The 27,616-nt window shown below is 37.6% G+C and overlaps 2 protein-coding genes and 1 long non-coding RNA gene across 4 annotated transcripts; 2 read left to right on the forward strand and 1 right to left on the reverse strand.

Moving 5' to 3' along the window:
* Positions 1–46: 46 nt before the first annotated feature.
* slc16a3b (solute carrier family 16 member 3b) lies at positions 47–9,113 on the forward strand. Of its 2 annotated transcripts, none has more exons than XM_051123716.1 (5): positions 47–326; positions 5,185–5,433; positions 5,565–5,708; positions 6,180–6,956; positions 7,654–9,113. In XM_051123716.1, exons 2-5 carry the CDS (start codon positions 5,211–5,213, stop codon positions 8,037–8,039), a joined length of 1,530 nt encoding a protein of 509 aa, XP_050979673.1. In that variant the 5' UTR covers positions 47–326; positions 5,185–5,210; the 3' UTR covers positions 8,040–9,113. The 2 variants fall into 2 exon arrangements, with proteins under 2 accessions (XP_050979673.1, XP_050979674.1); XM_051123717.1 differs by lacking the exon at positions 47–326 and adding an exon at positions 3,151–3,930.
* A 2,080-nt stretch (positions 9,114–11,193) lies between these two features.
* Positions 11,194–23,015, reverse strand: csnk1db (casein kinase 1, delta b). The gene is made up of 10 exons (XM_051123718.1): positions 22,533–23,015; positions 18,701–18,811; positions 18,401–18,549; positions 18,049–18,277; positions 16,747–16,917; positions 16,491–16,639; positions 14,596–14,764; positions 14,367–14,509; positions 13,811–13,881; positions 11,194–12,676 (listed from the first exon to the last, which is right to left on the reverse strand). Exons 1-9 carry the CDS (start codon positions 22,606–22,608, stop codon positions 13,849–13,851), a joined length of 1,230 nt encoding a protein of 409 aa, XP_050979675.1. The 5' UTR covers positions 22,609–23,015; the 3' UTR covers positions 11,194–12,676; positions 13,811–13,848.
* A 30-nt stretch (positions 23,016–23,045) lies between these two features.
* On the forward strand, positions 23,046–27,047 carry LOC127173776 (uncharacterized). The gene is made up of 3 exons (XR_007828798.1): positions 23,046–23,807; positions 25,702–25,875; positions 25,988–27,047. It is a non-coding gene; the product is annotated as an uncharacterized LOC127173776 (long non-coding RNA).
* Positions 27,048–27,616: the final 569 nt, after the last annotated feature.

A 27,616-nucleotide genomic window follows, 5' to 3' on the forward strand; every position in this document is an offset into this window, starting at 1 on the left:
GATGCTTCATATATGGAGGGAAGGTTCGTAAATCCCTTTTAAATCCTCTGAGCACATGGTTTGAATAGGGTTAAGAGAGAGAAGGACGGAGCGGTGGGGAAACGCACGTAGTGCCCTCACACACACAGCCGCATCATTGGCTGCACGTCAGTATGACTCAAGTGATTCATTGGTGACAGAACAGGCTACGGTCAGATCAGCACCACAGTCAGATGAGCGGGTCCCATTCAACGCTGCTTCCAACGATGTGTGCCGTGCGAACGTGATGGTCCTGGTCACAGGAGAGCATCATTAGTGAAAAACCTTAAACGCAGAACATCTTTAAGGTATGTATAAGAAGACTGCTGCCTTTAAACATGTCAACATGTATTCTGAGAAAACGATTGGGTGATTTTGCGCATGCTAAGCGTGCTTGTGTCGTCAGGATGGGGATGCTGAATGCCGGTAGGCTGCTATGAAGATTGACGAAAAGTAACAGGTTTCTGTTCAGAAACACAGATAATATTCTTTTGTCTATTTATCGTAAAATATACATTGTGCTATAAATATAAACATTTGAATAACTATATATCGCGAATTATACGCATACCGATACAATTGTCTTATATGATGCTACTTTGATATTTTTACAATCGTCGAGTAATTGAGGCTACTATAGTGCTACAGTTGTTTAAATGAGAAAATAGCTACTTAAGGATGATATAGATGTGGAATTATACCCATGTGGCAGTGCCAGCGCTTATTGGTGGAGGAGAGAGAGTATAAAAGTCACGTTTAGCACGTAGACCAAAGAGCGCCGCTGCATCAGATGCTCTTCATGCAAATATTTGGAGACAGAATGACATTAATTCATTTTTAAGTGTACGAATTTTATAAAGGTATATCGATAGGAAGTTTGAGCAGATAACCTAACATGTATGTACATGACGTGTTTAAATCTATAATGTTTTCAGTGTCCCATCCTGAAATGAACTTTAATGTTCAATCAGCCTACTGTTACTGTAGTTACCATATATGTGACCAAGGGTCACAAAACCAGTCATAAGGGTCATTTTTTAAAAATTGAGATTTATACATCATATGAAAGCTGAATAATTAAGCTTTTCATTGATATATGTGACCCACGACCACAAAACCAGTCGTAAGGCTAAATTTTCTCAAACTGAGATTTATACATCATCTGAAAGTTGAATAAAATAAGCTTTCCACTAATGTATAGTTTGCTATGATAGAACAGTATTTGGTCGAGATACAACAATTTGAAAATCTGGAATCTGAGGGTGCTAAAAAAATCTAAATATTTTGAGAAAATTGTCTTTAAATTTGTCCAAATGAAGTTCTTAACAATGCATATTACTAATCAAAAATTAAGTTTTGATATATTTACAGTAGGAATTTTTCATCTTGATGGAACATGATCTTTACTTAATATCCTAATGATTTTTGGCATAAAATAAAAATCAATCATTTTGACCCATACAATGTATTTTTAGCTATTGCTACAAATATTCCCCAGCGACTTAAGACTGGTTTTGTGGTCCAGGGTCACATGTAGTTTGTTAGGATGGGACAATATTTGGCAGAGATACAACTATTTAAAAATCAAGAATCTGAGGGTGCAAAAAAATCTAAATATTGAGAAAACTGCCTTTAAAGTTTTCATACATTTACAGTAGGAATTTTACAAAGTATCTTTATGAAACATGATTTTACTTAATTTCCTAATGATTTTTGCCATAAAAGAAAAATCAATAATTTTGACCCATACAATGTATTTTTGGCTAGTGCTACAAATGAACCCCAGCGACTTAAGACTGGTTTTGTGGTCCAGGGTCACATATATGTAATTTTCAGATAAATATAATTTAGTATGTTTAATGATTGTTTCCTCTACACACACAGACGCACACACCTAAGTTCAGACGCACACAACTAAGTTCATAATATGAATCATGTGTGTTATTATAATAATAACCACTGACCTGTGTGAAGTATTGTAGGAAGGCCAGAGGATGATGTAATGTAAACCTGTCTTAATTCCCTTCTTAGACTTAATCTTAACTCTATATCCTATACCATTCATAACTATAATCATAAAAAAAGGACAATGAAAGTAGGCGTGGTGTCACACACAAACCTATGTGGGCCATTCATATATGTAAACTGCTGTCCCACAACCAAAAAACACATTTAAAAAGCATTTAAGTATTCAAATCTTAGGTTAAGATCCTTCTATTATCTATTGAAACCCACAATCATTTTTTAAATATTAGTAAGCTTAATATATAAAATCATCATTTATTGGGTACTTTCAATTGGGAAGTGGTTGTCCCAAACCCTAACCACTAAATTTCAATTTATGAAAATGATATTGAAATCATTTTTGTTTTTTTTCCATTGTTGTTTTTAAAAGTATCTGTTTGATTCTTTTAAAAAGTGAAGTTCAAAAATATTTATTGTATATTTTCTTATAAAGCTTTATGTAAAAAAAGTGTCCCACATTTTTCGTCACTACCGAATTTTATGGGCTGATTTGAACTAAACCCATAAATTTATGATCAGGAAATATTCCTGTCCACCCTCTCTCATAGCTACAAGGTGTGAGTAGATAGGTCTCATCATTTTGAGGTTAATGTGTTCAAAAGTCTGAAAAATCTGTGTGTAACTTTTAAGGAACGTCACTACCGAGCACCTTTTCTCTGCAGTTAAGCACAATTTTTGGGAGTTATTCCATAACATTTATTTTTTATGTGTATTCCGCTGTTCAGAACTGTGTTAGCTAACCCTGTGCTGATTAGGATCTTTGAGCTTAATTATCTAAAACTGTCACTACCAAAACATGTCATTGTTTTGGTAGTGACAAAAGGGAACTCATAATCCTCATATTTGGGGGTAATAAACAGAATTTTAGTACAGTTAGGTAATTTTTTTGTATTTTAGTATGGTTTAGTAGTGTTTTAGAATTAAAATTCTGTAATGTGATGTGGTCGCTACCAAAGCATTACTGTCACTACCGAAACAAGGGGTGTGTGGTCAAAAATAAAAATAGTTCAGTGTATGTTCAAACTAATGAATCCTTAACTTTGAATTCAATATGATTAACTTTTTGCCTTTTACAAAAAAAAAATTGATTTAAAATACAACAAATGTCTTAAATTACACTTGAAATATTATTAAAAATGTCATGGATTTACCTCTAAAAATGTGAATAAAATAGCAAAAAATATATTTACAATGTAGATGCAACCAAAATCTTAATAGGTCAATATAACCCTTCTAATAAAATTATTATTAGCTACCATGTTTCGATGGTGACAAATTTGGGGAAAGGACAAATACTCAAAAACTTTTTGACAATTTGCATACATAAAATTTGGAAAAAGAGACACTTTTTTTCAAGATGCTTTCAACTCTGTCTTTGGTCCAATTCTATAGAATGGCCCATATATAGGATATGCATTGATTAGATGTTTGAAAAGCAAAGAAAAAAAAATCACTAATCTTCTTGTCGCTGCATTGCAACTGACAGATTAGAATCAGCCGTTTGGCTAATTAGTATGGACGTGACAAGAGGCATCCATAATTAACAAACACCCAGTGCCAGCTGTGACCAGTTTCAGAAAAAAATTCAAAGGCCTTTCTAAAATGACTCCTGACCCTACATTGCAAACATAATTTGAATCCCAACTCACATTCTAAATAAAAATCTACATAAGATGAGGATAAACGCAACATAAGTTACTCTCATGGGAGGAGATTCTGGTCATTGCAATCAGTAACACATGGAGAAATGTCAGGGTCTTAATTTAGGTTGGTAGGGTACAGAGGTGTGCCCCTCAGTCCCCACCCCTGTTTGCTCGCTAGATGAGGTAGATATCTGGGAGGTTCAGAACAGTAAGAGAGAATCAGTTTTCAGGAACATTGAGCAAGGTAGGTTGTACATACATTGGTTGCATGACTTCTCTTACTTAACACAGCTCTTCTACATACTTGCTGATCAATTAATTTCAAGTGTATAACATAGCAACCTCTTTTTCTGTTTACTTGTGTGTGACTAATAGTAAGGTCTTAATGTAAATGTTTACTGCACTTACGTTAAGAAGTTAATTTTATGCTGATTTAGTGGTAATACTTAAGTGGTTGAAGTGATGCATATAAACACTTGGGGTTTTTTTTTATTTATTTATTTTTTTTATTATATGTATAAAGTATACAATACCATAAAGTGTTCTTTGGCATTCAGTTGACATACTTATTTAAATGTTATGTCTACAAAGGACCACGTGTCCATTAACTTGGTTCAAATGGGCATGTATGAGTATTCATTGATCATTCTCTTTAGTTTAATGAGTCGTGGAGCAGTCTTGGCTTTCAAGAAGGTCAATATAAGAAGGTTAAGCATTCTGTCATGGCTTTTTATAGGAGTATGTGCTGAATGCCATATTATCTTCACATTATGTTAAAATCAAGTTGTGCGTGTTTTGTTTAAATTGGTAGAAATGAGAAAAAAGAAATCACAAGCGAGATGACAAATGTCTTCAGGAAGTTGGGTAGCCATCAACAGCTGTCTGGCAGCTCTTCCTGTTGAGAGACATTTGAAAGGGCACAACGGTTCACGCATTGCATAGTAGGTTACAGAAGTGTTAGCTAATCCTGTTCCTGGAGCACCCCCACATAACACATTTTGGATTCCTTTCACATTTAACACCCATGACTCAACTCATCAGGTCGTTAGTTGAGTGCTGATGAACTGAATTAGGTGTGTAAAATAAGAGATTCATAAAAAGTACAGAACTGGGAGCATTCCAGAATCAGGATTGGGAAACTCTGGGTTATAAGCCACATAATTGACTTCGTGATCTAAAATAAAACTGCTTGTGATGCTGGGTTTTTGATGCTCAGTGGCGAGTATTACATTTAACATGTTGTACCCAGAATTACGAGAGCAGCTTTTGGCAGGAACATGAATGAGGGAGGGTGTGAATTTGGTGTGCCAGGCACACAGAACAGATCTTGCTGTACAGGGATATTCAGTAAACAACCTATATGAGGCCTGGTTTTGGCACCATCTGTAAGTATTAGCATGTTGTGATCAATCAGGTCAAGTAGTCTAACTTCCCAGTTGAATTAAGCCCAATCAATGACACAAGTTTTATGACACTGTTTCTTTACCTTTTGTTGCAGTTGAGACCTGACCTGTACAAAGCATCATGGGTGGAGCGGTTGTAGACACTGGTGACACTGGGGTCAAGGCACCTGATGGAGGATGGGGTTGGGCTGTCCTCTTCGGCTGCTTCATCATTACTGGTTTCTCCTATGCGTTTCCCAAAGCGGTCAGCGTCTTCTTCAAAGAACTCATCCGGGAGTTTGGAGTGGGCTACAGTGACACGGCTTGGATCTCCTCCATACTTCTTGCAATGCTTTATGGCTCAGGTACAGATGCAGAAGGGATGGATGGGGCTATTTTGTGGCTTGGGTTTTCAGTCTACGGGTCCACAAGGGGGTACCAGGCAGTCTGAGGACAATCATGATTGTGCATCCTAACAGTAGTTTGCTTGTTGCAGGGCCTATATGCAGCATCCTAGTGAACCGTTTCGGGTGTCGCCCCGTAATGATGGTCGGGGGCCTTTTTGCCTCGCTGGGCATGATTATGGCATCCTTTGCGACCAACATTATCCACATCTATCTCAGCACAGGAGTCATAACAGGTGAGGACTTGTCATAACAGGGTGTCTAATCCTGCTCCTGAAGAGCCACTATCCTGCATAGTTTAGCTTCAACCCCAATTAACCACACCTGAACCAGCTAATCAAGGTCTTACTAGGCATACTAGAACAGTGGTTCCCAAGTCCAGTCCTGGGGACCCACTGCTCTGTACATTTTAAGTCTCCCTTATTTAATCGGGTATTGGGATCATCAGCTTGTTGGGGGAGAGAGCCATGAACTGAACTAACAAGCTGATGATTTCAATCAGGTGTGTTTAATAGGGGGCACATGCAAAATGTGCAGAGCAGAATTTGAAACCACTGTACTAGAACCTTCCAGGCAGGTGTGTTAAGGCAAGTCGGAGCTAAACTCTGCAGGACAACGGCCTTCCAGGACTGAGTTTGGACACCCCTGCTTTATGAAATTTTTGGTAATTTCAGTGTATTAACATCCTCAAATATGATGTGCTCCAGGTTTGGGTCTTGCTCTGAACTTTCAGCCATCCCTCATCATGCTGAACAGATATTTCAGTGAGAAAAGGCCCTTGGCCAATGGGTTGGCTGCAGCTGGAAGTCCCGTGGCTCTGTGCTGTTTGTCTCCTCTTGGTCAGGTTCTTCAATACCAGTATGGTTGGCGTGGTGGCTTCCTCATCCTTGGAGGAATTCTACTGAACTGCTGTGCATGTGGAGCCCTCATGAGGCCCTTGACGGCACCGAAGAAAACAAGCAAGGTGGAAGAAAAGGAGACTGAATCCAAACCCAAACCAAAGCCCAAGCTTCTTGATTTCACCGTCTTCAAAGATCGTGGCTTTTTGATTTACACGGTGGCTGCTGCCATTATGGTACTAGGTCTGTTTGTGCCTCCTGTGTTTGTGGTAAGCTATGCCAAGGAACTGGGCAATGAGGACACAAAGTCTGCCTTGCTGCTCACCATACTGGGGTTCATCGATATCTTTGCCAGGCCAACTTGCGGTATCATCGCTGGGCTCAAGTGGGTTCGGCCACGATGCGTATACCTCTTCAGTTTCGCCATGATCTTCAATGGCACCACTGATATTATTGGCTCCTTGGCCACAGACTATTCATCTCTCGTGGTGTTCTGCATCTTCTTCGGTATCTCCTATGGCATGGTTGGAGCCTTGCAGTTTGAAGTGTTGATGGCCATCGTGGGGACAGAGAAGTTCTCCAGTGCCATCGGCTTGGTGCTGTTGGTTGAAGCCATTGCTGTGTTGGTGGGACCACCTGGAGCAGGTCAGTGCTGCAGTTCTCTTTCTACTCTTGTAGATTACCTTCAAAGAAAGCCACATCCTCTTTGCAAATGGTCAAAAATGCAGGTGGAGAACCTTTTGCTTAGCGTTGTAAGGGCCTTCTGTTTGTATAAGACCATATGGTTTCTCCTTATTTTAATTGCTTAGACCAGTGGTGTCCAATCGTGCTCCTGGAAGGCCACTGTCCTGCAAAGTTTAGCTCCAACCCCAACTAAACATACCTGAACCAACTAATCAAGGTCTTCATGATACAATAGAAGAACCTTTAACATCTGAAGAACCTTTTTGTTTCACAAAAGGTTCTTTTGTGGAGAAAGATGATTCTTCAGATTATAGAAGGGTAAGAAAGAAATGGTTCTTTAAATAACCAAAAATGGTTCTTTTATGGCATCGCTGTGAAGCACCTTTGTTTTTAAGAGTGTAGGCATACTAGAAACTTCCAGGCAGGTGTGTTGAGGCAAGTTGGAGCTAAACTCTGCAGGACACTGGCCCTCCAGGACTAAGTTTGGACACCCCTGGTTTAGACCTCTAAACGCAGAACAAATGGACTGTCCCAACAATGACAGCTGCAACTTGTAGGTCATGGACATGTTTGCTCTGGTGACTTGTCAGGGCCACCACCTCAATTGGTCAATCAATGTGGGATGTTTAAGTCATAGTTGTCTTGTTTCATGTCACAGGTCGTCTTCTGGACGCCACAAAGAATTACATGTACGTCTTCCTGCTGGCCGGGTGTGAGGTGGTCCTCTCAGCGCTTGTGCTTGCCATCTGTAACATGCTCTTCATCAAAAGGAAGCCCCAACAGCCCGACCCTCCAGCCAAGATGGAGATGGCCATTACCGAGACTGAGATGGAGGAGCTCAACAAAGCACCAAAGGAAAACCTAGACAACGGGGGCGGTGAAAACGAGAAGCAAGCCATCGAACAGGAAGGAACGACAAAACCTGATGATAAAAATATTGAAGAGTCTGAAAGCATAGGGGTGGACTCGATAGAGGTGGAGAACGCTTCCAAAAAGATGATTGAACCAAACGGTGTGGTTGTAGAACCTGAATCCTCTCTGTGAAGATGCTAGAACAATAGATACAACAGCGCTTCCCTTGTAGGACTCACGGATGTGCGTTTGATGTTGTAGTGTATGCTTTTTGTATCGCACTTCAAGTGTGGTTGCAGAGGACCGCTTTCAGACCTGCTCTACAGTTCAGATTCAGCCATTTGCAGGCAGATCAGAACCTTTTATGTTCTCAATAGGTTCTTGTTACAAAAAATAGATTGTTTATACAGTGGCACCAGATTTTTGGCCAGTAAACACTCCACATCAGAGCAGGTCATTAGCATTATACTGAATATTGAACCAGCTTGCTGCTTTGTGGCATTCAGTGTTTGCTAATGTGAATTGTTGGTTTTTAGTGTAACATTTTAAACTGGTCCTGGGAGAGCACAGGATTGTATTAAGTCCTGTATTTTAGAAAAATCAAAATGTCATGCAAATGAGGATCCTAGTTAGTCTTTTTAAATTGGAGACATTCTTGAAGAATGTACAGAGTTCAGACATGTTTGTATTTTTGTGGAACATTTCAAAGGATGTAAATGCTGAAGGACAAAGCTCTGTTACATATTTTTATAGTGCTTTTTTTTTTTTATTTTTTTTATTTTTTTTTTTTTTTTGCCATTTTGTTGATTTTTAACTTCCTCGTGTAGGTTCAGTATTTATATTAAAGTGTTGATGTCAGTTGGCAGCTTCACTTCATATTTATTTGTATTTTATTCATCTAAATGCCAGTGTTTTCAGACCAACTGCATCAATCAGGAGAGGACCACAGCTTGTAGTTGTGATATGTTGGTTGTGTAACACTTTTTAGCTCATTCAACATTCACTCAAATGTTGTTGTGTGTTTTTTTTTTTTTTTTTTTTTTTTTGGAACCCAAATAGTACTACACTATTTATGAAAATGGTGGTATGGATAGAACCCTTCTAAACTTTACCTCATTTTTTCTTCCACCAGCAGTTTGTGAGTAGGGACCCTCTTCTGCTACGTTTTAAAGACACTTGAGCTGTTTTTGGTTGTGCCTTAAGTCTTGTAGCTGTACACAATTTGTGAATCACTTTAGAAATAAACATCCTTCCCTCTCCACTGAACCTTGACTCATTTCTGTATTTTGTTTTCATTTAAAATCCATGTGTACGGTGTTCTTGTAGCTTTTTGAACTTTAAGCTGACATGATTCAAACCCCTACTTTGCTGGTATTCGATTGAAAATTATGCATTAAATTACTAAGTGAACTGAATGGCCTGAAATTAGTAGCTAGTGGGGGAAAAAAAAGGAAAGGTAAGGCAGTGAAAATTTTAAATGACTGTATTGTTTACTCCTACATGACAGTAAGGCAGTCCAGATCCTATTAGCACAGGATTTGTGCTGTATTTTCAGTTCAGTCCAGCTGGTGTCCATCTGTAAATGCACCTTAAGCAGTGGCTCATCCGAAAGACAGTGAGGTAAACTCATATAGTGATCAATCCTGCTCCTAAAGTTCCTGCAGAGTTTAGATCTACACTCGCTTTAAATGATTAGTTCAGTTTCAGAATAATAGTTTCCTGAATTTACTCATCCCCATGTCATCCAAGATATTTATACCTGTCTTTTAAAACGAAATTAAGGTTTTTGAGGAAAACATTCCAGAATTTCTCTCTATACAGTGGACTTTAATGGTGGCCAAGGGGTTGACTGTCTAAATTAAAGTTTTAATGCAGCTTCAAAGGTCTCTACACAATATAGTACACAAAGAATGAGGGGTCTTATTTAGTAAAACAATTGGTCCTTTTTTTTTTTTTTTTTTTTTTTAAATAAAAATATATATACTTTTCACCACAAAGCTCATTTTGCACTAGCAAGTTTTTGTTTTTGTTTTTTTAATTCTTTAAAAAATGACCAATTTTGCTGGATTAGACCCTTATTCCTCGGCTGGGATTGTGTAGAGCCCTTAGAAGCTGCACTGAAATTTCAATTTGGACCTTGGACCCCACCACTCAAGTCCATTTATATGGAGAAAAACCTGGAATGTTTTCGTCAAAAACCTTAATTTCTTCTCGACTTCAAGAAAGACTAACATTAACATCTTGGATGACATGGGGGTGAATAACCAGGAAATTTTTATTGTGGGAGTACTAATCCTTTACCAATCAAATGAGCACAAAATCGTCTAAATTAAGCTGAAACTGGAACATAAATATGCTCTTGCATAGTTAATATAGAGTGGATGTAGTGGTTGATTTTTTTTTTTTTTTTTTTCAGACTTAAAGGAGAAGTCCACTTCCAGAACAAAAATGTACAGATAATGTACTCACCCCCTTGTCATCCAAGATGTTCATGTCTTTCTTTCTTCAGTCGTTGAGAAATTGTTTTTTTAGGAAAACATTTCAGGATTTTTCTCTATATAGTGGACCGCTATGGTGCCCTGAACTTCCAAAATGCAGTTTAAATGCAGCTTTATGCGTTGTAAACAATCCCAGCCAAGGAAGAAGGTTCTTTTCTAGTGAATCGATCGGTTATTTTCATTTTAAACAAATACAATTTAAATACTTAATCTAAAACGCTTGTCTTGCTCTGCCTGAACTCTGTGTATTCTGGTTCAAGACAGTTAGGGTATGTCGAAAAACTCAATACGATCTTTCTCCCTCAACTTAAAAAAATCATCCTACATCGCTACAGAAGTATCGACTTCTGACCAGAGGTCAGGCAGAGCAAGACAAGACGAGCATTTGACATTAAAAAGTACATAAATTGTATTATTTTTATGAAAATAACCCGATCATTCTGCTAGATAAAACCCTTCTTGAAAAATAGACAGATAATAGCATCAAGAAAGGAAAAAGGCAGTAGGATAGTGGGTTAAGCATAGATGAAAGAAAGATGAAGAACCAGGCCTCCAGGAGAACTCCATCATGTGAAATTCACAGTGACACAGCAATAGTGGGTTACTATACTGCCTGAGGTATCAATGGCAGTAACTGGGATACTGGCATCAACTACACAGCCCAGTGTCTTCTAGAAAACAGGACATGTTTTAAAAGTGTAATAAAATCTTAATGGTGGATAAGCAAAAACATGCACTGAATTTTAAAATTCACGCAAAAATCACATTTGCAAATGACAGCAGCACAAACCAACTTGTCTGATTTACAAATTATGTATTTAAAAGAAAAAGATGCAACCACAAGCAAATACAAGTAATTCATTTATTTACACTGTTTAAAATACACAAATACGGTGGTAATACAAATTCTTACAGGACTGACAAATTGGCATGACTTCCACAAAAGTATGTGGAGCCCAAAACAGGCTTCGTGGGGGAAAATCAGATGAAAAACTTTACCCAGGAAGTCGCCAAAGCCCCCTCCAGATGACGGGGGAACAAGATGACCCGACCAGCTTTCAAGGTGCATTAGAAAAGCCACATCAGTGCCGGAATATTTTGTGAAAAGGGGAAATCACTAAACATCAGAGCAAGACTTTGATTTGTTTTCATTCTTTCAACCTCACCAAAGACAATTAATATCTCCAACAAATGATTTTTCACTTCCTAATTCCATCTGAACCTCAGAACACAAACTTACGGCAAAGCATAACCAACCTTTTCAAGAGACGCGTCATATAGCATGATCTCCAATCGTGAGTCAAAACAACATCCTCAAAGTCAAAGTTCAAGTTCAGAATGCATGAACCCCCCCCAAAGTCTGGCACTTCATTGTTGTGGCTTTATGAAAGAGCGGATAAAAATAACTGGTGATAACTTTCAGACTCAAACCATCTGCGGTCATTTCATAGTCTTTCTAAAGAGTTGCATGGAAACATTTACACGATTATTTTACAGTTATTTCACAGCTTAGAAACAGAAGACACACAATAATGGGGGAGGCAGTATTGTACAGTTAAAGAGATCAATATAGCAGACAAACAGGCGAGGTTCACAGGGTCCCTCCGTGAGGACGAGTACGAGTGAACACCACACTGTGGAGTCAGTTTGCTATGAGCGATGTATGCTGAGATTTTGGCCCCTTTGTGGTCCGTCCACTCTATACCACCAGCTTCACTGTGGGAAAGGAACCTCACCAGCTACAAAGGGCTTATTAAAATGCATATTAAAAAATAAATACACTGAGTAAATAAAATTTTTAAGTGAACCCATAACGCCACCAGATGGACTCGTCTGTCGCCCAGGTTAAAATACAAAAGAAAATTCAGTATACAAAGAAACAAAAAGACCCATTTAAACCACACAGACGATACATTAGCCTCAAATGCGAGGAGCCTGAACCAGAGAAATAGTTGTGCAGCACTGAACGTGTAAGAGTGGAACTGTGAAGGAAGGACGCGGGAGATGACAATGGTGTGGCTGGCTGATCCAGTCTCTGATTGGTCAACTCACTGGTGTGAATTCGCAACAGGCTGTAGCTCTCATGTCCACGAGAACATTTAAAGAGTGTAGGGGAGAAATATGAGAACGTGAGAGAGAAGAAGAGGAGAGAGAGCCTGTAAGCAAAGAGGTCAGGTTGGTTCTACACCATTTTGGTTTGGTCAATAGAAGAGAGAGACTGACGCCCTATCTATTAGCTGATGGTGAAGAGCTGTCAATCAGCCGTGTGTAGTTAGGTTGCCCGTCGTGCTCCATATTGCAAAGTGGAGGCTTCTGGGACATGGAGACAATCTGCAAACAGCAACAAGACAAAGAGACACCCAATCAGCGACAAACCAACGTGTCTTTTTAAACGGTTCTTTATGAACAACGCATTTTATATCAGCAGGATGAATCAAGCAAAAAAGCCAGGGTCATATTTTAAGCTAAAATTAGAAAGAAAATTTACACAAAATAATTTTAATATCAGTATACAAATGCATGTAAGCCTGTTTCCACCACTGAATAATAATTTAAAAAAGGTCATTGCGAGTTTCTCACAATTCTGACTTTTTGCAATTGAGTTTACATCTCGCAACTGACTTTTTTTCAGAATCGCATGATATAAACTCGCAATTCTTACTTTTTTCCTCAGATCTGTTGCATGATATAAACTCGCAATTCTTTTTTTTTTTCTCTCAGAATTTTGAGATATAAATCCAGTTGCGAGTACATTCAGAACAGCAGGATATAAACTTGCAATTCTTACTTTTTTTCTTAGAATTGGGTGATATAAACTAAAGTTATAAATTCAGAATAGCGGGATATAAACTTGCAATTTTGACTTTTTTCCCCCTCGCAATTGCAAATCAAAGTCCAATTCTGAGGGGGGTTTATATCATGCAAATGAAAAAAGTCAGAACTGTTTATATCTTGCAATTCTAACTTTACAACTCACAATTGCAAGTTTATATCTGACAATTCTGAAAAAAAGAGAAAAAAAATAAAAATAAAAAAAAAATAAATAAATCAAAACATGTCAACTTGCAACTTTGAGAAAAAAAAAAAAAAATCATAATTGTGAGGTAAGTTGCAAATATCTTTTCAATGTTTTTATTCAGCGGCAGAAACAGGCTTCCATACAAATGCGTGTATATATTGTAGGTATTCAGTTAAGTTTTTTTTTTTTTAAAAAGACTTCAGCAGGGAGACATTAAATTGACTAAAAGTCAGAGTAAAGATATTTCAAGTAAGTTATTTGAAAAATGTTCAACATTAAAATATTTCTTCTGATTCCTCTCGATTTCTGAAAGTTGTGTGATGCTGAAGACTGGAACCTTATTTTTTATTTATTTATTTATTTTTTTTTTAAGTGTATGACTCAAGAGTCACCAAGCTGGTAGAAAACAAAGCTATGTACAGCTAACACAAGCTCATTAAACTCACCTGGTGCACCTGCCTTCACACAAGGATGTGACGATCAACTACTTGCCGTGGTGATCGAAGGGAATGCTATTCTGGGGTGAAGAGAGAGAACATTACAGCCTTCCACCCCCACAACACAATCATTTGTACACCGACACGTTACTCACACCAACTCATAATCACACCGTGCCTACTGTGTCATGTCTAAAAAAAAAATATATGCTGCTGAAATGACTTTTCCCAGAAATACAAACGTTAGGTCAACAGCTTCCTAGAAAATGCTTTTCAGCTGCCTAATAAACAGATTCAATTTTAAGCTTAAATGTCACCAGTCAGAAACTCTAATAGAGATCATGAGAATCAAAAGGTCCATTAATTCAAACAATACAAGATGTACTAATATTTCATCAGGTATTTATACTTGTATATATGTGTAGAAATAAGAATTCAATACCAGTTCAAAACCAGAGGCACTAAACTACTTATTCTGCCAACTGGCAAGCAAATATCAAAACAGCTTTTTCAGAGTTTATTATTGCTCTGCTACAAGCTTGGACAAACTGGGTCTGCATTATACCTGTGATGTGGACATGCGGGAAGTGTCTTGTCGCCCCGTCAGGTCTGAGGACGACACGTTCACTGGAGCGCCACGATGAAGCCGCATGCTGACCTTCCGTTCGCGCTCCATGCCAGTGACCGGTCTTGGTGAGGATGTGTTTGCTGTGAGATAGTAAGCAGCATGAAACATCTCCTTACAGCATTTCAGATACTTGGGAAGCGGCAGAAGTAAGGGACAGACTGCTTACCTGTGTGAGAAGTGGGCGTGAGGGGTGTGGGAGGAGCTCCGTCCTGTGTGGGGCGGGGTCTGCCTGAGGCTGCTGGGATGCCTCGAGCTGCAGGATTCCTGCCGTGCCTCATCCGCTCGTCTCGCTCTCTCCTCTCACGTTCTGCCTCCTCTGCTGTACGGTTGGCACCCTGAGAATGGATAAATGTGACATTACGAAACACAGAAGCACATAGTGCTACTTGAAACACACAAGGAGACTTGACACAAATTGGTTACACACTCACATACCATTGCTGTGCTACATAGTCATGAAAACATGAAAATGCATTAAGCATTGAGGTTTAAAAGCAAGCGATTTTAAGCCTTTGAAACGCAATTAATATTCCTGCTGTCTGTCATTCATGCTATTCAAACAACAAAACAGAATATCTCTCATTGCTCTGGACTAAATTATTTTTGTAACTTTATTAAGAAATATACAGTACATTTAATTTGCACAGTGACGAATATGCAGTTGTTTTTATACTTCTGAGTACTTTATACAATGTATGCAGCATTTCTAATTTATTTGTTCTACTGTAGATTTTTGTCCTATTGCTTGGAATTACTTCCTTACTCTTTTTTTTGTTTTAGTTTTTTTAGGCTAGTATTAGTTTTTTGTGATACTGACACTGGTGACACGAGTTATGATATTTCAATAGTATCAGAATTGACATCAAAGACCTCATTTAAAGCAAAAATAATGATATTATATATATATATATATATATATATATATATATATATATACATACATACATACATACATATATAAAAAGAAATCATACCAACCCCAAACATTAGAGCGGTAGTGCATATCTATTATCAACATTTGAGTTCGAAAAGGAATCATATACCAAAATCATTTACCAAAATCATTTTCTTCAATAATGTGATTAAAACTATAATATAACATTAATATTAACTATTAGAAGTTGGAATAACTGTGTAGGTGATGCCAAATCATAATAGTCAAAAGTCAGATTATTGCAGTCAGTGTAGGCAAACAAGTGAGTGACATGAAAACTAGAAAGACAGATAAATGATTAAGAAATGCCTGGCTGATACGATATTTTGTTGTTTTGCTTATTTGATTTTCAATTATGGCTCTAAACATTTTCCGCGTTTCCACTGTTATACACTTGGGGGCGCTACTACGCATCTCCTGAATGAGTCCAGAATCTCCCAATCAAAAACACAGATGAGAAAGATGCAGAAGGAGTAATCTAGTATGTAAGCAGATGCATATGAAAAAAAATGTGTTCATCAACAAACAGCATATAAATTAAAACTGTTTAATGTTACCAAGTGAAATTTCGATCCAGGAAGTAGTAAAGGACTGTGCAAGCTTTGGGGGCGCTGATGGAAGCGATCTACTGCATCTATGCTTTGATTATCATACTGAATATGATGCAGGTGTAGTATCTGATAAAAACTATTTCCTCTTTTTTTTTTAAAAATTATGATTTTTTTTTTTAATGAATCTTACCTACATTCAAGTGTTTATAAAAACAAATGCTTTAAGATAGAATTAAAATCATTTTTGGTTTAAAAGTAGATCCTTTGTTCTTTATTTCAAGGTATTGCATATGTTCAGATATTCATACAACAAAATATTCTGGGGCCACGAAATCTTAGTGGAAAAGACCAAAAAATACTGGTGGTGATTGGCAACTTTTATTTTAAAAAAAACTGGAAGGGAAAAAGCACCACATAAGTGATTTGATGTGATGCAAAAACTCAAAAATCTAACCACCACCTACACACAAAATTTTCTACCCTGGCACAACCCAAAAAACACACCCAAATCTGATACCACAACAAGTTTTGATTATCTCACACTAAAGAATGAAGAGCATCCAGACATGTACTTACAAATTTAAGCATGTTCCAATCAAACACGTAGTCATAGGAAAAGCCCTGTCTGTGGAACAGATTCCTGAAGAGTTGCCTCAAGTACGAATAATCTGGCTTGTCATCAAATCGCAGTGATCGGCAAAAGTTGAGGTACGTAGCAAATTCAGCTGCAGGACAGATAACAAACATCCATAGATTTACAAAGCCTTTAAGAAATACAAAGCCTGATTAGCATTTAGAAAATGTTAGAAATTACACAAGGCTTTGAACATACATGGGTAGCCCTTGCAGAGAACTTCAATGGGGGTGGACATTTTCTTTTCACTGATACGCTCGTACTTCTGTCTCTTGGTGGCGGCTTTCAGTCCTTGCCAAGGCAGTGAGCCCAAGTTGAAGTACATCAGCACATAACCGAGAGACTCCAGGTCATCCCGCCGAGACTGCTCTGTAGAGACACGCACATAGAATTATAGGCGCTCGTGTGGAGCATGGAAGGATGACTGCTACTGTATGATTCATGAATAAGCATTCATATTGCTGCAAACACACATACACAAATCAATCTCTTCTGGGAAACGCTAAAAATACACATGCATCCACTTGAGCATGAACACACAGTGACGTCATACAGAGCCAGCAGAGAAACGGGAATGAACTCAGTAACTCCAGCCACAATTAGGGTTGGATGATAAATTGTATTTTAATTGTGATAGCAATTACTGCTTTCTTTGATTAACTAAAGGGATAGTTTACCCAAAAATGAAAATTATTAATTACTCACCCTTATGCTGTTCCAAACCCATAAAACCTTCCTTCATTTTCAGAACGCAAATTAAAATATTTTTGATGAAATCCGAGAGCTTTCTGACCCTCCATAGACAGCAAGGGTCCTACCACATTCAAAGGCCTTGTTCTCAAAGGAGAAGAATTGTTGAATAAAGTCATTATTTTTTTGATTTGGGGACAAAATGTATTCTTGTAGCTTCATAAAATTACGGTTGAACCTACAGACTATTTTGTCTATGTTCTTTGTATCTTTTTGTGGCAGGACTCTTGCTGTCTATGGAGGGTCAGAAAGCTTTTGGATTTAATTAAAAATATGTGTTAATTTGTGTTTTAAAGATGAACAAAGATCTTATGGGTTTTGAACAACATGAGGGTGAGTAATTAATGACAGAATTTTCAGTTTTGGGTGAACTAACTCTTAAAGCACAATCTGTAATATTTAAAAGCTGGTTATTTATCCTGAAATTTTTTTTTAGAGATATTCTTCTCAAATGAAAGTGTAACACAACCAGTGTGTTCCTTTACATGGCCATGCATTCATTTGTGCTCTTTGCTACAACTAAATCTATCAAACCATCTAAGTGATAAACTAAATCTAAACATTAATGCAAGTTTGAATTATTGCAGTTGAAATAGTAACCTCAGAGGTTTAGCTTTTAAGAGAAGCTTCTAGTTTTACCAGGTTTTATAACACAAGTGTTCAGTTATGATAAGCTAGATGTAATAATATACATATAAATACAGGCCACAGTCAAATTTACAAGCTAACTGGAAAGAACTGGTGTTTTACCAATGCCAAGATGTGTGTTGATGGATGCATAACGCGCAGTGCCCGTCAAGTTCTTGTTTTCGCGATAGGGGATGTGCTGGTGTGTTCGTGCATCACGGTATTTCTTGGCCAGACCAAAGTCAATGATGTAGACCAGGTTGCCTTTCTTTCCCAATCCCATCAGAAAGTTATCAGGCTTTACATCTCTGTGAATGAAGTTCTTGGAGTGGATATACTCAATGCGGCTGATCTAAGGAATGCAAAATTTACACAAAACAAAAAACAAAAAAACAAAACAAACAAAAAAAAAAAAGTTACACTTCTGCAGCAAACTATTAACATGTTTTTACTCGTCAACATGATTTTATCATACCATCTGATCAGCCAACAGCAGGACAGTCTTCAGGCTGAACTTCCTGGAGCAGAAATTGAAAAGATCCTCCAGACTGGGGCCGAGCAACTCCATCACCATCACATTATAATCTCCTTCCGCTCCACACCACTTTATAGTAGGAATGCCAACTGTAAAGGATGCACACAAAGCACCTAAATACACAGGCTGAGAACCCAATTGACGTTTGCTGGGAAGTGTGAATCATTTCATTGATTGTATTGATTTATTGATCCCCTTAACCCCTTATTTACAACTGAATCAGAACCCCTTTCTCATTACCTCCACCCTGCATCATCTTGTAAATCTTGCTCTCGATGTGGAGCTGTGGGTGCTTTGTCTTCACACATTCCAGTTTGATGGCCACTTCCTCTCCAACTGAAATGTCTGTGCCTGGGGCAGAGCGAGAAACAGAGAAGGAACCAAGCCATTAAAACAGTGAATGAGGTCAGAACACAGCCTGAATCTCCAACAAACTGACATGACTGTAGATCATAATTAATCGACCTTTATATTTTGTGCATACACTACTGTTCAAAAGATTGATCAGTTTAATCCATCGCTGTAATAAAAGTATTAATTTCAGCAAATTCAGTCATCATACAATGTTCTTGCGCTCACAAGAGTACCAGAACGTCACAAGGGAAGCAACTGTTGAATAAAGTTGTTATTTTTGACAACGAAGGTCATATGGGTTTGGAATGATTTGAGGGTGAGTAGTTCATGACAGAATCTTCATTTTTGAACTGTACCTTTAAAGGCCCTGATGCAAAGCATCTTGTCTAATATGGCTTGAGGAAACCAGTAATCGAGTTACAAAACGGAATTGTGTTAAAAAAAAAAAAAAAAAAAAAAAAAAAACAGGGAATGTCACAGAATTTGGCAAAAATTTATCACTCCGCAATATGAACTAGTTTCTATAAACCAAAAGTTCTAAAAACTGCAAGAATACTGCTATTAAAGGGGTGCTATTATGCTTTTTCACTTTTTGAACTTTAGTCAGTGTGCGGTGTGTATCTTTGGGCATAAAAAAGATCTACAAAGTTACAAATCTCAAAGTCCACTCCAAAAGGAGATATTTCGTTTTAAAAAAAAATCCCTTTTCAAGAACTACAATGAGCAGCTCCTTTGGACTACAACGTTTGTTTTCCTCATGCAATGACGTCACAATGTGGTCCATCTGAACATCATTAAATTAAATCCCGCCCATGGAAATTCGAATTGTTGGAGGGAGGGTAGGGACGAGGCGGGAGATTAGCCTAACTTTAGCGATGCAGCGCGGAGAACCGCTTCAACGAGCCGCAGCGCGGCGGGCATCAACACGAGCATTGACTAGAGTGCCCACTTCAGAGCTGTAACGCACCGCAGACGTGTGCAGCACAGGGGGCGAAACAAGTCGAAGTCGCAATCTACTTCGGTGGCCGCATCAGAGCCATAACGCACCGCAGACGTGCGCAGTGTGTGGTAAGAGATTTATTCTTCATACAGTGTACATTGTTTCACTTACAACACAAGTGTTTTTTAAAATGCATAAACTTGCACTAGAATTCTACTCCTTATATTTTATAAGGCCCTAACACATTCTAACTGACGGCAAAGGTGAACAAGATTTAAGTGCTGTAATGGAGATTCTAAGGGAATAATAAATTGAGATATAACTGGATTATTGCACGTCATATGAATACTTTTATAAAACAAAAAAACAAAATAAAACAGAGTACATTCCGCAAAATATCTTAATTTGTGTTCAACTAGCAAAAAAAATCAGTTTTGAAACTGAAATGACTACCGACGGTTGTCTGAACAGAAACTCCAGGACTTGTTTAGCTAGTTTCTGAGATATTTAAAACACAAACAAACATAGGATAAACTTCATCTCAGCTGATAGCTGAAGAAACTCACGTCATGTAATTCAGGTCTACGCACGACTTAATCAGCATATTAGATATATTTAGTCAAAGAGCGCAAACAATCAATACCCCATGACTACATTCAGATCAAATGAGACAAACATTCAAATAGTGAGCAGGTCCAATCCTATCTCTGCCAATGAACAACGTAAACAACATGGCTCTGCTGTGGCTTCAGATCAGCTTTCCTGCCGTGATAAAGAAAACCAATAATACGGCAGCATTATGCAAGTGCTCAACAAAAAAAGAAAAAAAACCCCAAAACAGTGCCTATTCAACAATTGACTTTTTATGCAGCCATACTGGGTATGAACATGAAACTCCACATGCTCGAAACTGACATGAAAAACAGATGTCGAACTTCTGATAAGGTGCTAAATGCAAAATACAGCCTGATAGCTAAATGAGATCTCCATTTTTGGTGTCGAAAGATGAAGGGAAGTTTTAGAAGTGACATCCTGTCCAAATCTACAAGCATCATCACTTCATTCAAACCGAGGGTTACATAAAAGCTGACGGAAAGGAACCAGAATTGTAGGAGTGGGACAGTCCTGGGTGATTCACACACCTGAGGCCTCCCATAATGCCAAGTGACGCGAATATTACGGAATCCTGAGAAAAAGGGAGAGGTATTGCATTTTACGCTGACTGGCGGATGACTTGTAAGGGCAGTAAGCAATGAAACGTGATGTAACTAGTCAAATCAGGTTGGGTTCGATCTTCTCTAATGCTAATGACATGGCAGATGATTTAAATGCATTTCTCACGTCATGTGCATCTTGAAATAGCACTGCCTTGGAATCACACCTGATGTTTAGGCATTAAAAAGAAATATTTAATATGTTGACGTACCAAAGAGTGGGTGCAGTTATAAAACAACTGAGCAGATGGAGTTTACAATCTCACCACACCCACCAAGCCCTGTTCTCACACATGGACAGACTGAAACAATCCCATCTCAGCCAGAAAGCTTCGGGATAAAGGTCTCCCCACATTTGAACACTACGATGATCAAAGTCCCCTTGCAAACAGTGCTTCTCCATCAAAATAAAAGCAAGCTGATTGCATTTGAGCCTGATGTTTGGAGGAGCTTTGATTAAGTTAAACATTTTGTTGATGGGTTTTAACCCTGTTAATGAGGAGACCACAGTGAGAAGAATTAAGTCCAGCAGCTGCAAGACTTCTTTTAATACCTCCTGAGACGAACGTCACATCTTGCTGTACACAAGTACAACATTTAACCACAGGCTCAAGTCAAAAAAGAAACGCTAAGGTAGTTAAGAGTAATAAAAGAAGTAACTGTAGACTCATAACTAATTAAAAAGCTTGCTATTAAGAGTATAAAATAATACTAAATAATAAAAAAATTCTGTATATTGCAATGCAAAACAATACCTCTCTATAGTCATCAAAGCAATCTAAATGTCAACCATAGATACTCAAATAATCAACAACATCCTGGTGTGATACTGATGCTCTCAACCATGAAGGCCGTCTAACATGTAAATAAGGAGTCCTTCTGATTCCTGACTGTGTGGCTTCACAACAGCTACATCAATCAAAACTGACCGTTTCCCTAAAATACATCATGTTCCTGTGATCAGAAAAATGAGAATGCGTGAATCATATATGATCTGACTTTTAATAGACTCAAAAGCATAAGCCAGGCTTGGTTAGATGTCCATCACAGGCTGATTCAACAAGCCAGGTTTGGTCTTTTGGGTGGCTCATGCTTCCAGTGAAACCTGTATGGACAGGTAAGATTCATTCAGAGTTATACACAAGGGAGGACCTGTTTGGAAACTCATGTTGACAGGTTTGGTGAAATTACACCTCAATTTACAACAAGTGTTGTATTATATTTAATGTCACTGACATGTCAAAAGCACATTTTTAGGGTCATGTATGACCTCCTGGACTGTTGTTCCAAACGGGACATAAAGTTTACATACCCTACAACTTTAATAAACCACTTGTGGTTTGAAATACACTCCTGTCATGATTACAAAACATGTTTTTTCATATAAATGCCCAGTGAATAGAGAAATAGAGCTCACAAGCAGAATATAACGAGTTAATATTTGGAAAAACGCCACTGACAGTTACAGCTGACAGATATAGCAAACAACACAGCTTGTTAGCCGTGCTATATTATTGACAGCTTCATGACAAGAGTGTATACTTATGTTTAAATTCATACTTACCCAGATAAATGTCTCCAAACGATCCACTTCCAATTTTTCTACCCAGTCTGTATCTGTTTCCAACTCGTAGCTCCATCGCTGTTTATCGGTTCGAGTCACTCGAATGTATTTCAGCTAATTTCTATTAAACCCGATACTGTCGGTCTTTAAATTCGCGTTTACGTTAATATTTTTAAGCGTTATTTAACTGCCACAATCCTGTATATCTTTATGCGACCCCAACCCCCCCGAATCCCTGAGGAGAATTCGGATTCTTCCGACGGAGTTGACTTTTCACCATTCCTTTTCTAATATATCGAAGTCCGAAATATCACAATATTGTGATCAGGCGAAAGCTTAGAATCTGTAGATTATGCTCTTGTCGGTTTGGTCATCATTTTCCCCAAGGATAAAGAAGATGGTGGTGGATTTTAACAGCAGACCCCCGTCGCATAAACTGTCACAGGCCCCGTATCTCCTGTGGTGAACACTAACGTAGCGCCGTGACGTCACTTCCCCTTGGCAACGCCTCGCTCGCCACAGTCACGTGGGAGAAACGCTGGACGAGTTTCATTAGGTCAGTCTCATTAACTGTCTCGAACACCAATTAATTTATTATGTGTGGACATCTTTACCTTCGTCCCAGATAGATTTTATTCAGTCATATGTAGTAGCGAGCCGTTTTAACCTGTATTCCTTAAAGTTAAACTAACTAGGATCTATTTTATTACATTTATTAGTGTATTCTAATTGTTTAACGTACATTTTTAATGTTACAAAAATATTATAAATACAAAATTATTATTCTATTACTTACTATTTATTTTAAATAATAATAATAATAATAATATAACATAAATATAGATGGAAATAATAAAAAGAAATATAACAGAAAAAAATACAAAATCGATATTGGGCCTCGCATGTATGTAGTATGTCCAACAACAGATCTACAATTTCAAATCGTTAATGCTTTGGAAAAACACTAAGATTAAAATCTTAAGACAATGCGTCATCTCTGTAAGACGCGCTCCATCTGTTTTACTCTTGTGGCTGTCCAGCTGACTGCCCATTGACCGGGGGAGCCGCTGTTCCTGAACCACGGTGAACCAAATGCTTCCTAACAATTGAAGCAGTGGGACAGTAGTGGAACAGTAACATCTTGTACCTTCTCAAGAGTTTACAGGGTCCTGGTCACGCCCACCCGCTCGCTGATTGGCGGACGTTCTGTCGATTGGTTACACAGGATCCAATCAGGAGACAGTCACGTGGCTGTAATGTTTTCCAGCAGATTGCGTAAGTTTTTTGCACGTGTTCTTCAATGCTTATCTCGGAGTAACTCAAGGAGCCAATAAGGGGGGAAGTGTAACCGAGCTTTCGAAAGAGCGTAGTTTTGGGGATTTTATAATTGTTTTTACATTAAATATCTAATTTAAATTAACGTGATCTCTTCTGTTTACTCGCCTGAAAAAAATAAATGACACATACTTATAAAAACAAATATAAATATTAAGCATTATTATAAATAAAATATTAATAACACTATAAATATTTATTTTTATCAGACTTTACATGTAATTAAAAAGCCAATTTTTTCTATATTGCTACTATTATAATTTAATTATAATGTAATAATTATATAGTGACCAAAAATAATAACAAATGAAACAATCTAACAATTGCCTTGTTCAAAGTAGCAACTCAACCGATCCTTATTTAATGGTCGTGGACAGAAGTGTTTTTGTTTGTAGTAACATTTATTTGCTAATGAGGACATCTAGTGGTCATTGATATAAACAGCAGAAACAAACTGAGGTTAGGTCAGTTTTGTGCTGTTTTCTGAACATATTTTACAAACTTGAAATGTTTTTTTGACAAAAATCCTTCAAATGATGACCTTTAAGCTCATATGTTCTCATGTACTAACAGAATCTTATTTGTTTAGACCGCTTTATATACAATTTAGAAGACAGCAATTTCCTCAGTCATGTTTACTATTATACCATTTAGCATGTCTGTAAACTTAAATATCAAATTTTTTTCTCAGTAACAGTTACCACATCCCTCATGTCATGACTCGTGACGAATCAGGTGACTGGAAAGAAAAGCACTTTGTAGAGTTTATAAACATGGCAAGCATGGAGAGCCTGGATCTGATTACAAACAATGTTTGAACAGCATCTTTTTTCAAAGTTGCTCAGTATAAATAACAAATGTGTCCCTAAATCTTGAAAAACGTTTCTTAAGGTCCACAGGGGTTACTAACTTAGAAATTGTAATCCATTACTGATTCCAAATTGCATGACAAAATTTGTAGTTAGTAACATAATCCATTACATTACACCTATAATCAGACTACTTTTAGATTATTGTTAGATTACTTTTGACCAAACTCATTTATCGCATTTATTTAAATAGGATAATCTTGTACCATACTGACATAAATACAAAGAGTAAGAAAATATATTTCATTTGTTATTAACAACATGAAGTGCATTAAACATGTTTGTGAAGGAACTGCAGGGGGTTTAAGAGTTTAATGAAAAACGAATAATTAAATCCTAAAAAATGTTAAATTAAAATAAATCATTTTAAATTCAATTAAAATAAACAAAAAAAGTAAAGATTTTATTTGTTTGCCGCATGTCATGTGACCATGACCAGCATCAGAGAACCAATGAACATGCAAATGTAAAAAATGTAAAAGCTGAAAGGGAGAATCAATAAATTATGAATCATTTATGGCTATTGTGTAAAGAATATGTAATCATGTAATCCATAAAAAAGTAACTGTAGTCTGACTACAAGTATTTTAAAACGTAATTTAATCTAAATACAAATACTTAATTTTTGGATCCAGATTACATGTAATCAGTTACTACACAGCTCTGTGTATATACAGGTGCATCTCAATAAATTAGAATGTTGTGGAAAAGTTAATTTATTTCAGTAATTCAACTCAAATTGTGAAACTTGTGTATTAAATAAATTCAATGCACACAGACTGAAGTAGTGTAAGCCTTTGGTTCTTTTAATTGGGATGAGTTTGGCTCACATTTAACAAAAACCCACCTATTCACAACAACAAATTAGAATACTTCATAAGAACACAAGAAAAACATTTTTAGTGAATTGATGGCCTTCTGGAAAGTATGTTCATTTACTGTATATGTACTCAATTCTTTGGTAGGGGCTCCTTTTGCTTGAATTACTGCCTCAATTCGGTGTGGCATGGAGGTGATCAGTCTGTAGCACTGCTGAGGTTGTATGGAAACAAAGGTTTCTTTGACAGTGGCCTTCAGCTCATCCGCATTTTTTGGTCTCTTGTTTCTCATTTTCCTCTTGACACTACCGTTCAGGTCTGGTAAGTTTGCTGGCCAGTCAAGCACACCAACATTTAACCAAGCATTTAACCAACTTTTGGTGCTTTTGGCTGTGTGTACCAACTTTTAACCAACTTTTGGTGCTTTTTCCAGGTGCCAGATCCTGCTGGAAAATGAAATCAGCATCTTTAAAAAGCTGGTCAGCAGAAGAAAGCATAAAGTGCTCTAAAATTTCTCTGTAAACGGGTGCAGTGACTTTGGTTTTCAAAAAACACAGTGGACCAACACCAGCAGATGACATTGCTCCCCAAATCATCACAGACTGTGGAAACTTAACACTGGACTTCAAGCAACTTGGGCTATAAGCTTCTCCACCCTTCCTCCAGACTCTAGGACCTTGGTTTCCAAATGAAATACAAAACTTGCTCTCATCTAAAAAAAGGACTTTGGACCACTTGGCAACAGTCCATTTCTTCTTCTCCTTAGCCCAGTTAAGACGCCTCTGACATTGTCTGTGGTTCAGGAGTGGCTTAACAAGAGGAATACAACAACTGTAGCCAAATTCCTTTACATGTCTGTGTGTGGTGGCTCTTGATGCCTTGACTCAGTCCATTTCTTCTGAAGTTCACCCAAATTCTTGAATCGATTTTGCTTGACAAGCCTCTCAAGGCTTTTCCTTCCACTCAACTTTCTGTTAACCTGCTTGGATACAGAACTCTGTGAACAGCCAGCTTCTTTGGCAATGAATGTTTGTGGCTTACCCTCCTTGTGAAGGGTGTCAGTGATTGTCTTCTGGACAACTGTCAGATCAGCAGCCTTCCCCATGATTGTGCAGCCTAGTGAACCAAACTGAGAGACCATTTTGAAGACTTAGGAAACATTTCCAGGTGTTTTGAGTTGATTAGCTGATTGGCATGTCACCATAGTCTAATTTGTTGAGATAGTATTGAGATAGTGAACCAAAGACTTAAACTACTTAAGTCTGTGTGCACTGAATTTATTTAATACCAAGTTTCACAATTTGAGTTATATTACTGAAATAAATGAACCTTTCCACAACATTCTAATTTACTGAGATGCACCTGTATGTATGTATATATATATATATATATATTAAATTGTTTTAGCAAATAAAATTAACACTAGATAAGAAGAAAAAAATAGCACAAAAACTGTTTCTCCTTCACAGTTGCAAAACAGCCATTCTGGCTAAATTACAAAGATGGATTTTTTGTTTTCCTGTAACTGAATGCCTTGGAACAATGTTCCTTTTCATTAAGCTAACTGCTCTCTTTAACCACAAAAAGGCCCATTTTAGCCAAACTAAATATACTGAATTTCTGACTTCTAGTTCAGCTTTAACTGGTTATACAGGCACCCTAGACCAGGTTAAAAAGAGCAAACTGTCAAAAAAATTAAATTTGTATTACGTATAATCTTCAACGTATGTCAATATATTAAGCCTACAATGCTGCTAACATTTACTATTTTTACAGTCCTATAATATTATCTACAATGTTTGTCATTAAAATGCCAATCTGGTTCTGTGGAACTGTCAGCAGCTACTTAACTTTTGTCTGAAAAGTCTGGGAACAAGGTAGGACACAATGGCTTACTTTTATCTGGCACTGCTCTTTTACTTCCCTCTATCCAGTTGGTCCACTCTGGGCCTTTTTTTGCAAGCTTTCTTTTTTTTCACTCTGTCCTTTTTGTTATTTTCATTTCACCCCACCCTCTTGGATGCATCCATGCTCCTCCCTCCGTTCTCCTCCTTTCCTGCAC

This window comes from Labeo rohita, chromosome 12 (assembly GCF_022985175.1).
Source record: "Labeo rohita strain BAU-BD-2019 chromosome 12, IGBB_LRoh.1.0, whole genome shotgun sequence".
NCBI lineage: Eukaryota > Metazoa > Chordata > Actinopteri > Cypriniformes > Cyprinidae > Labeo > Labeo rohita.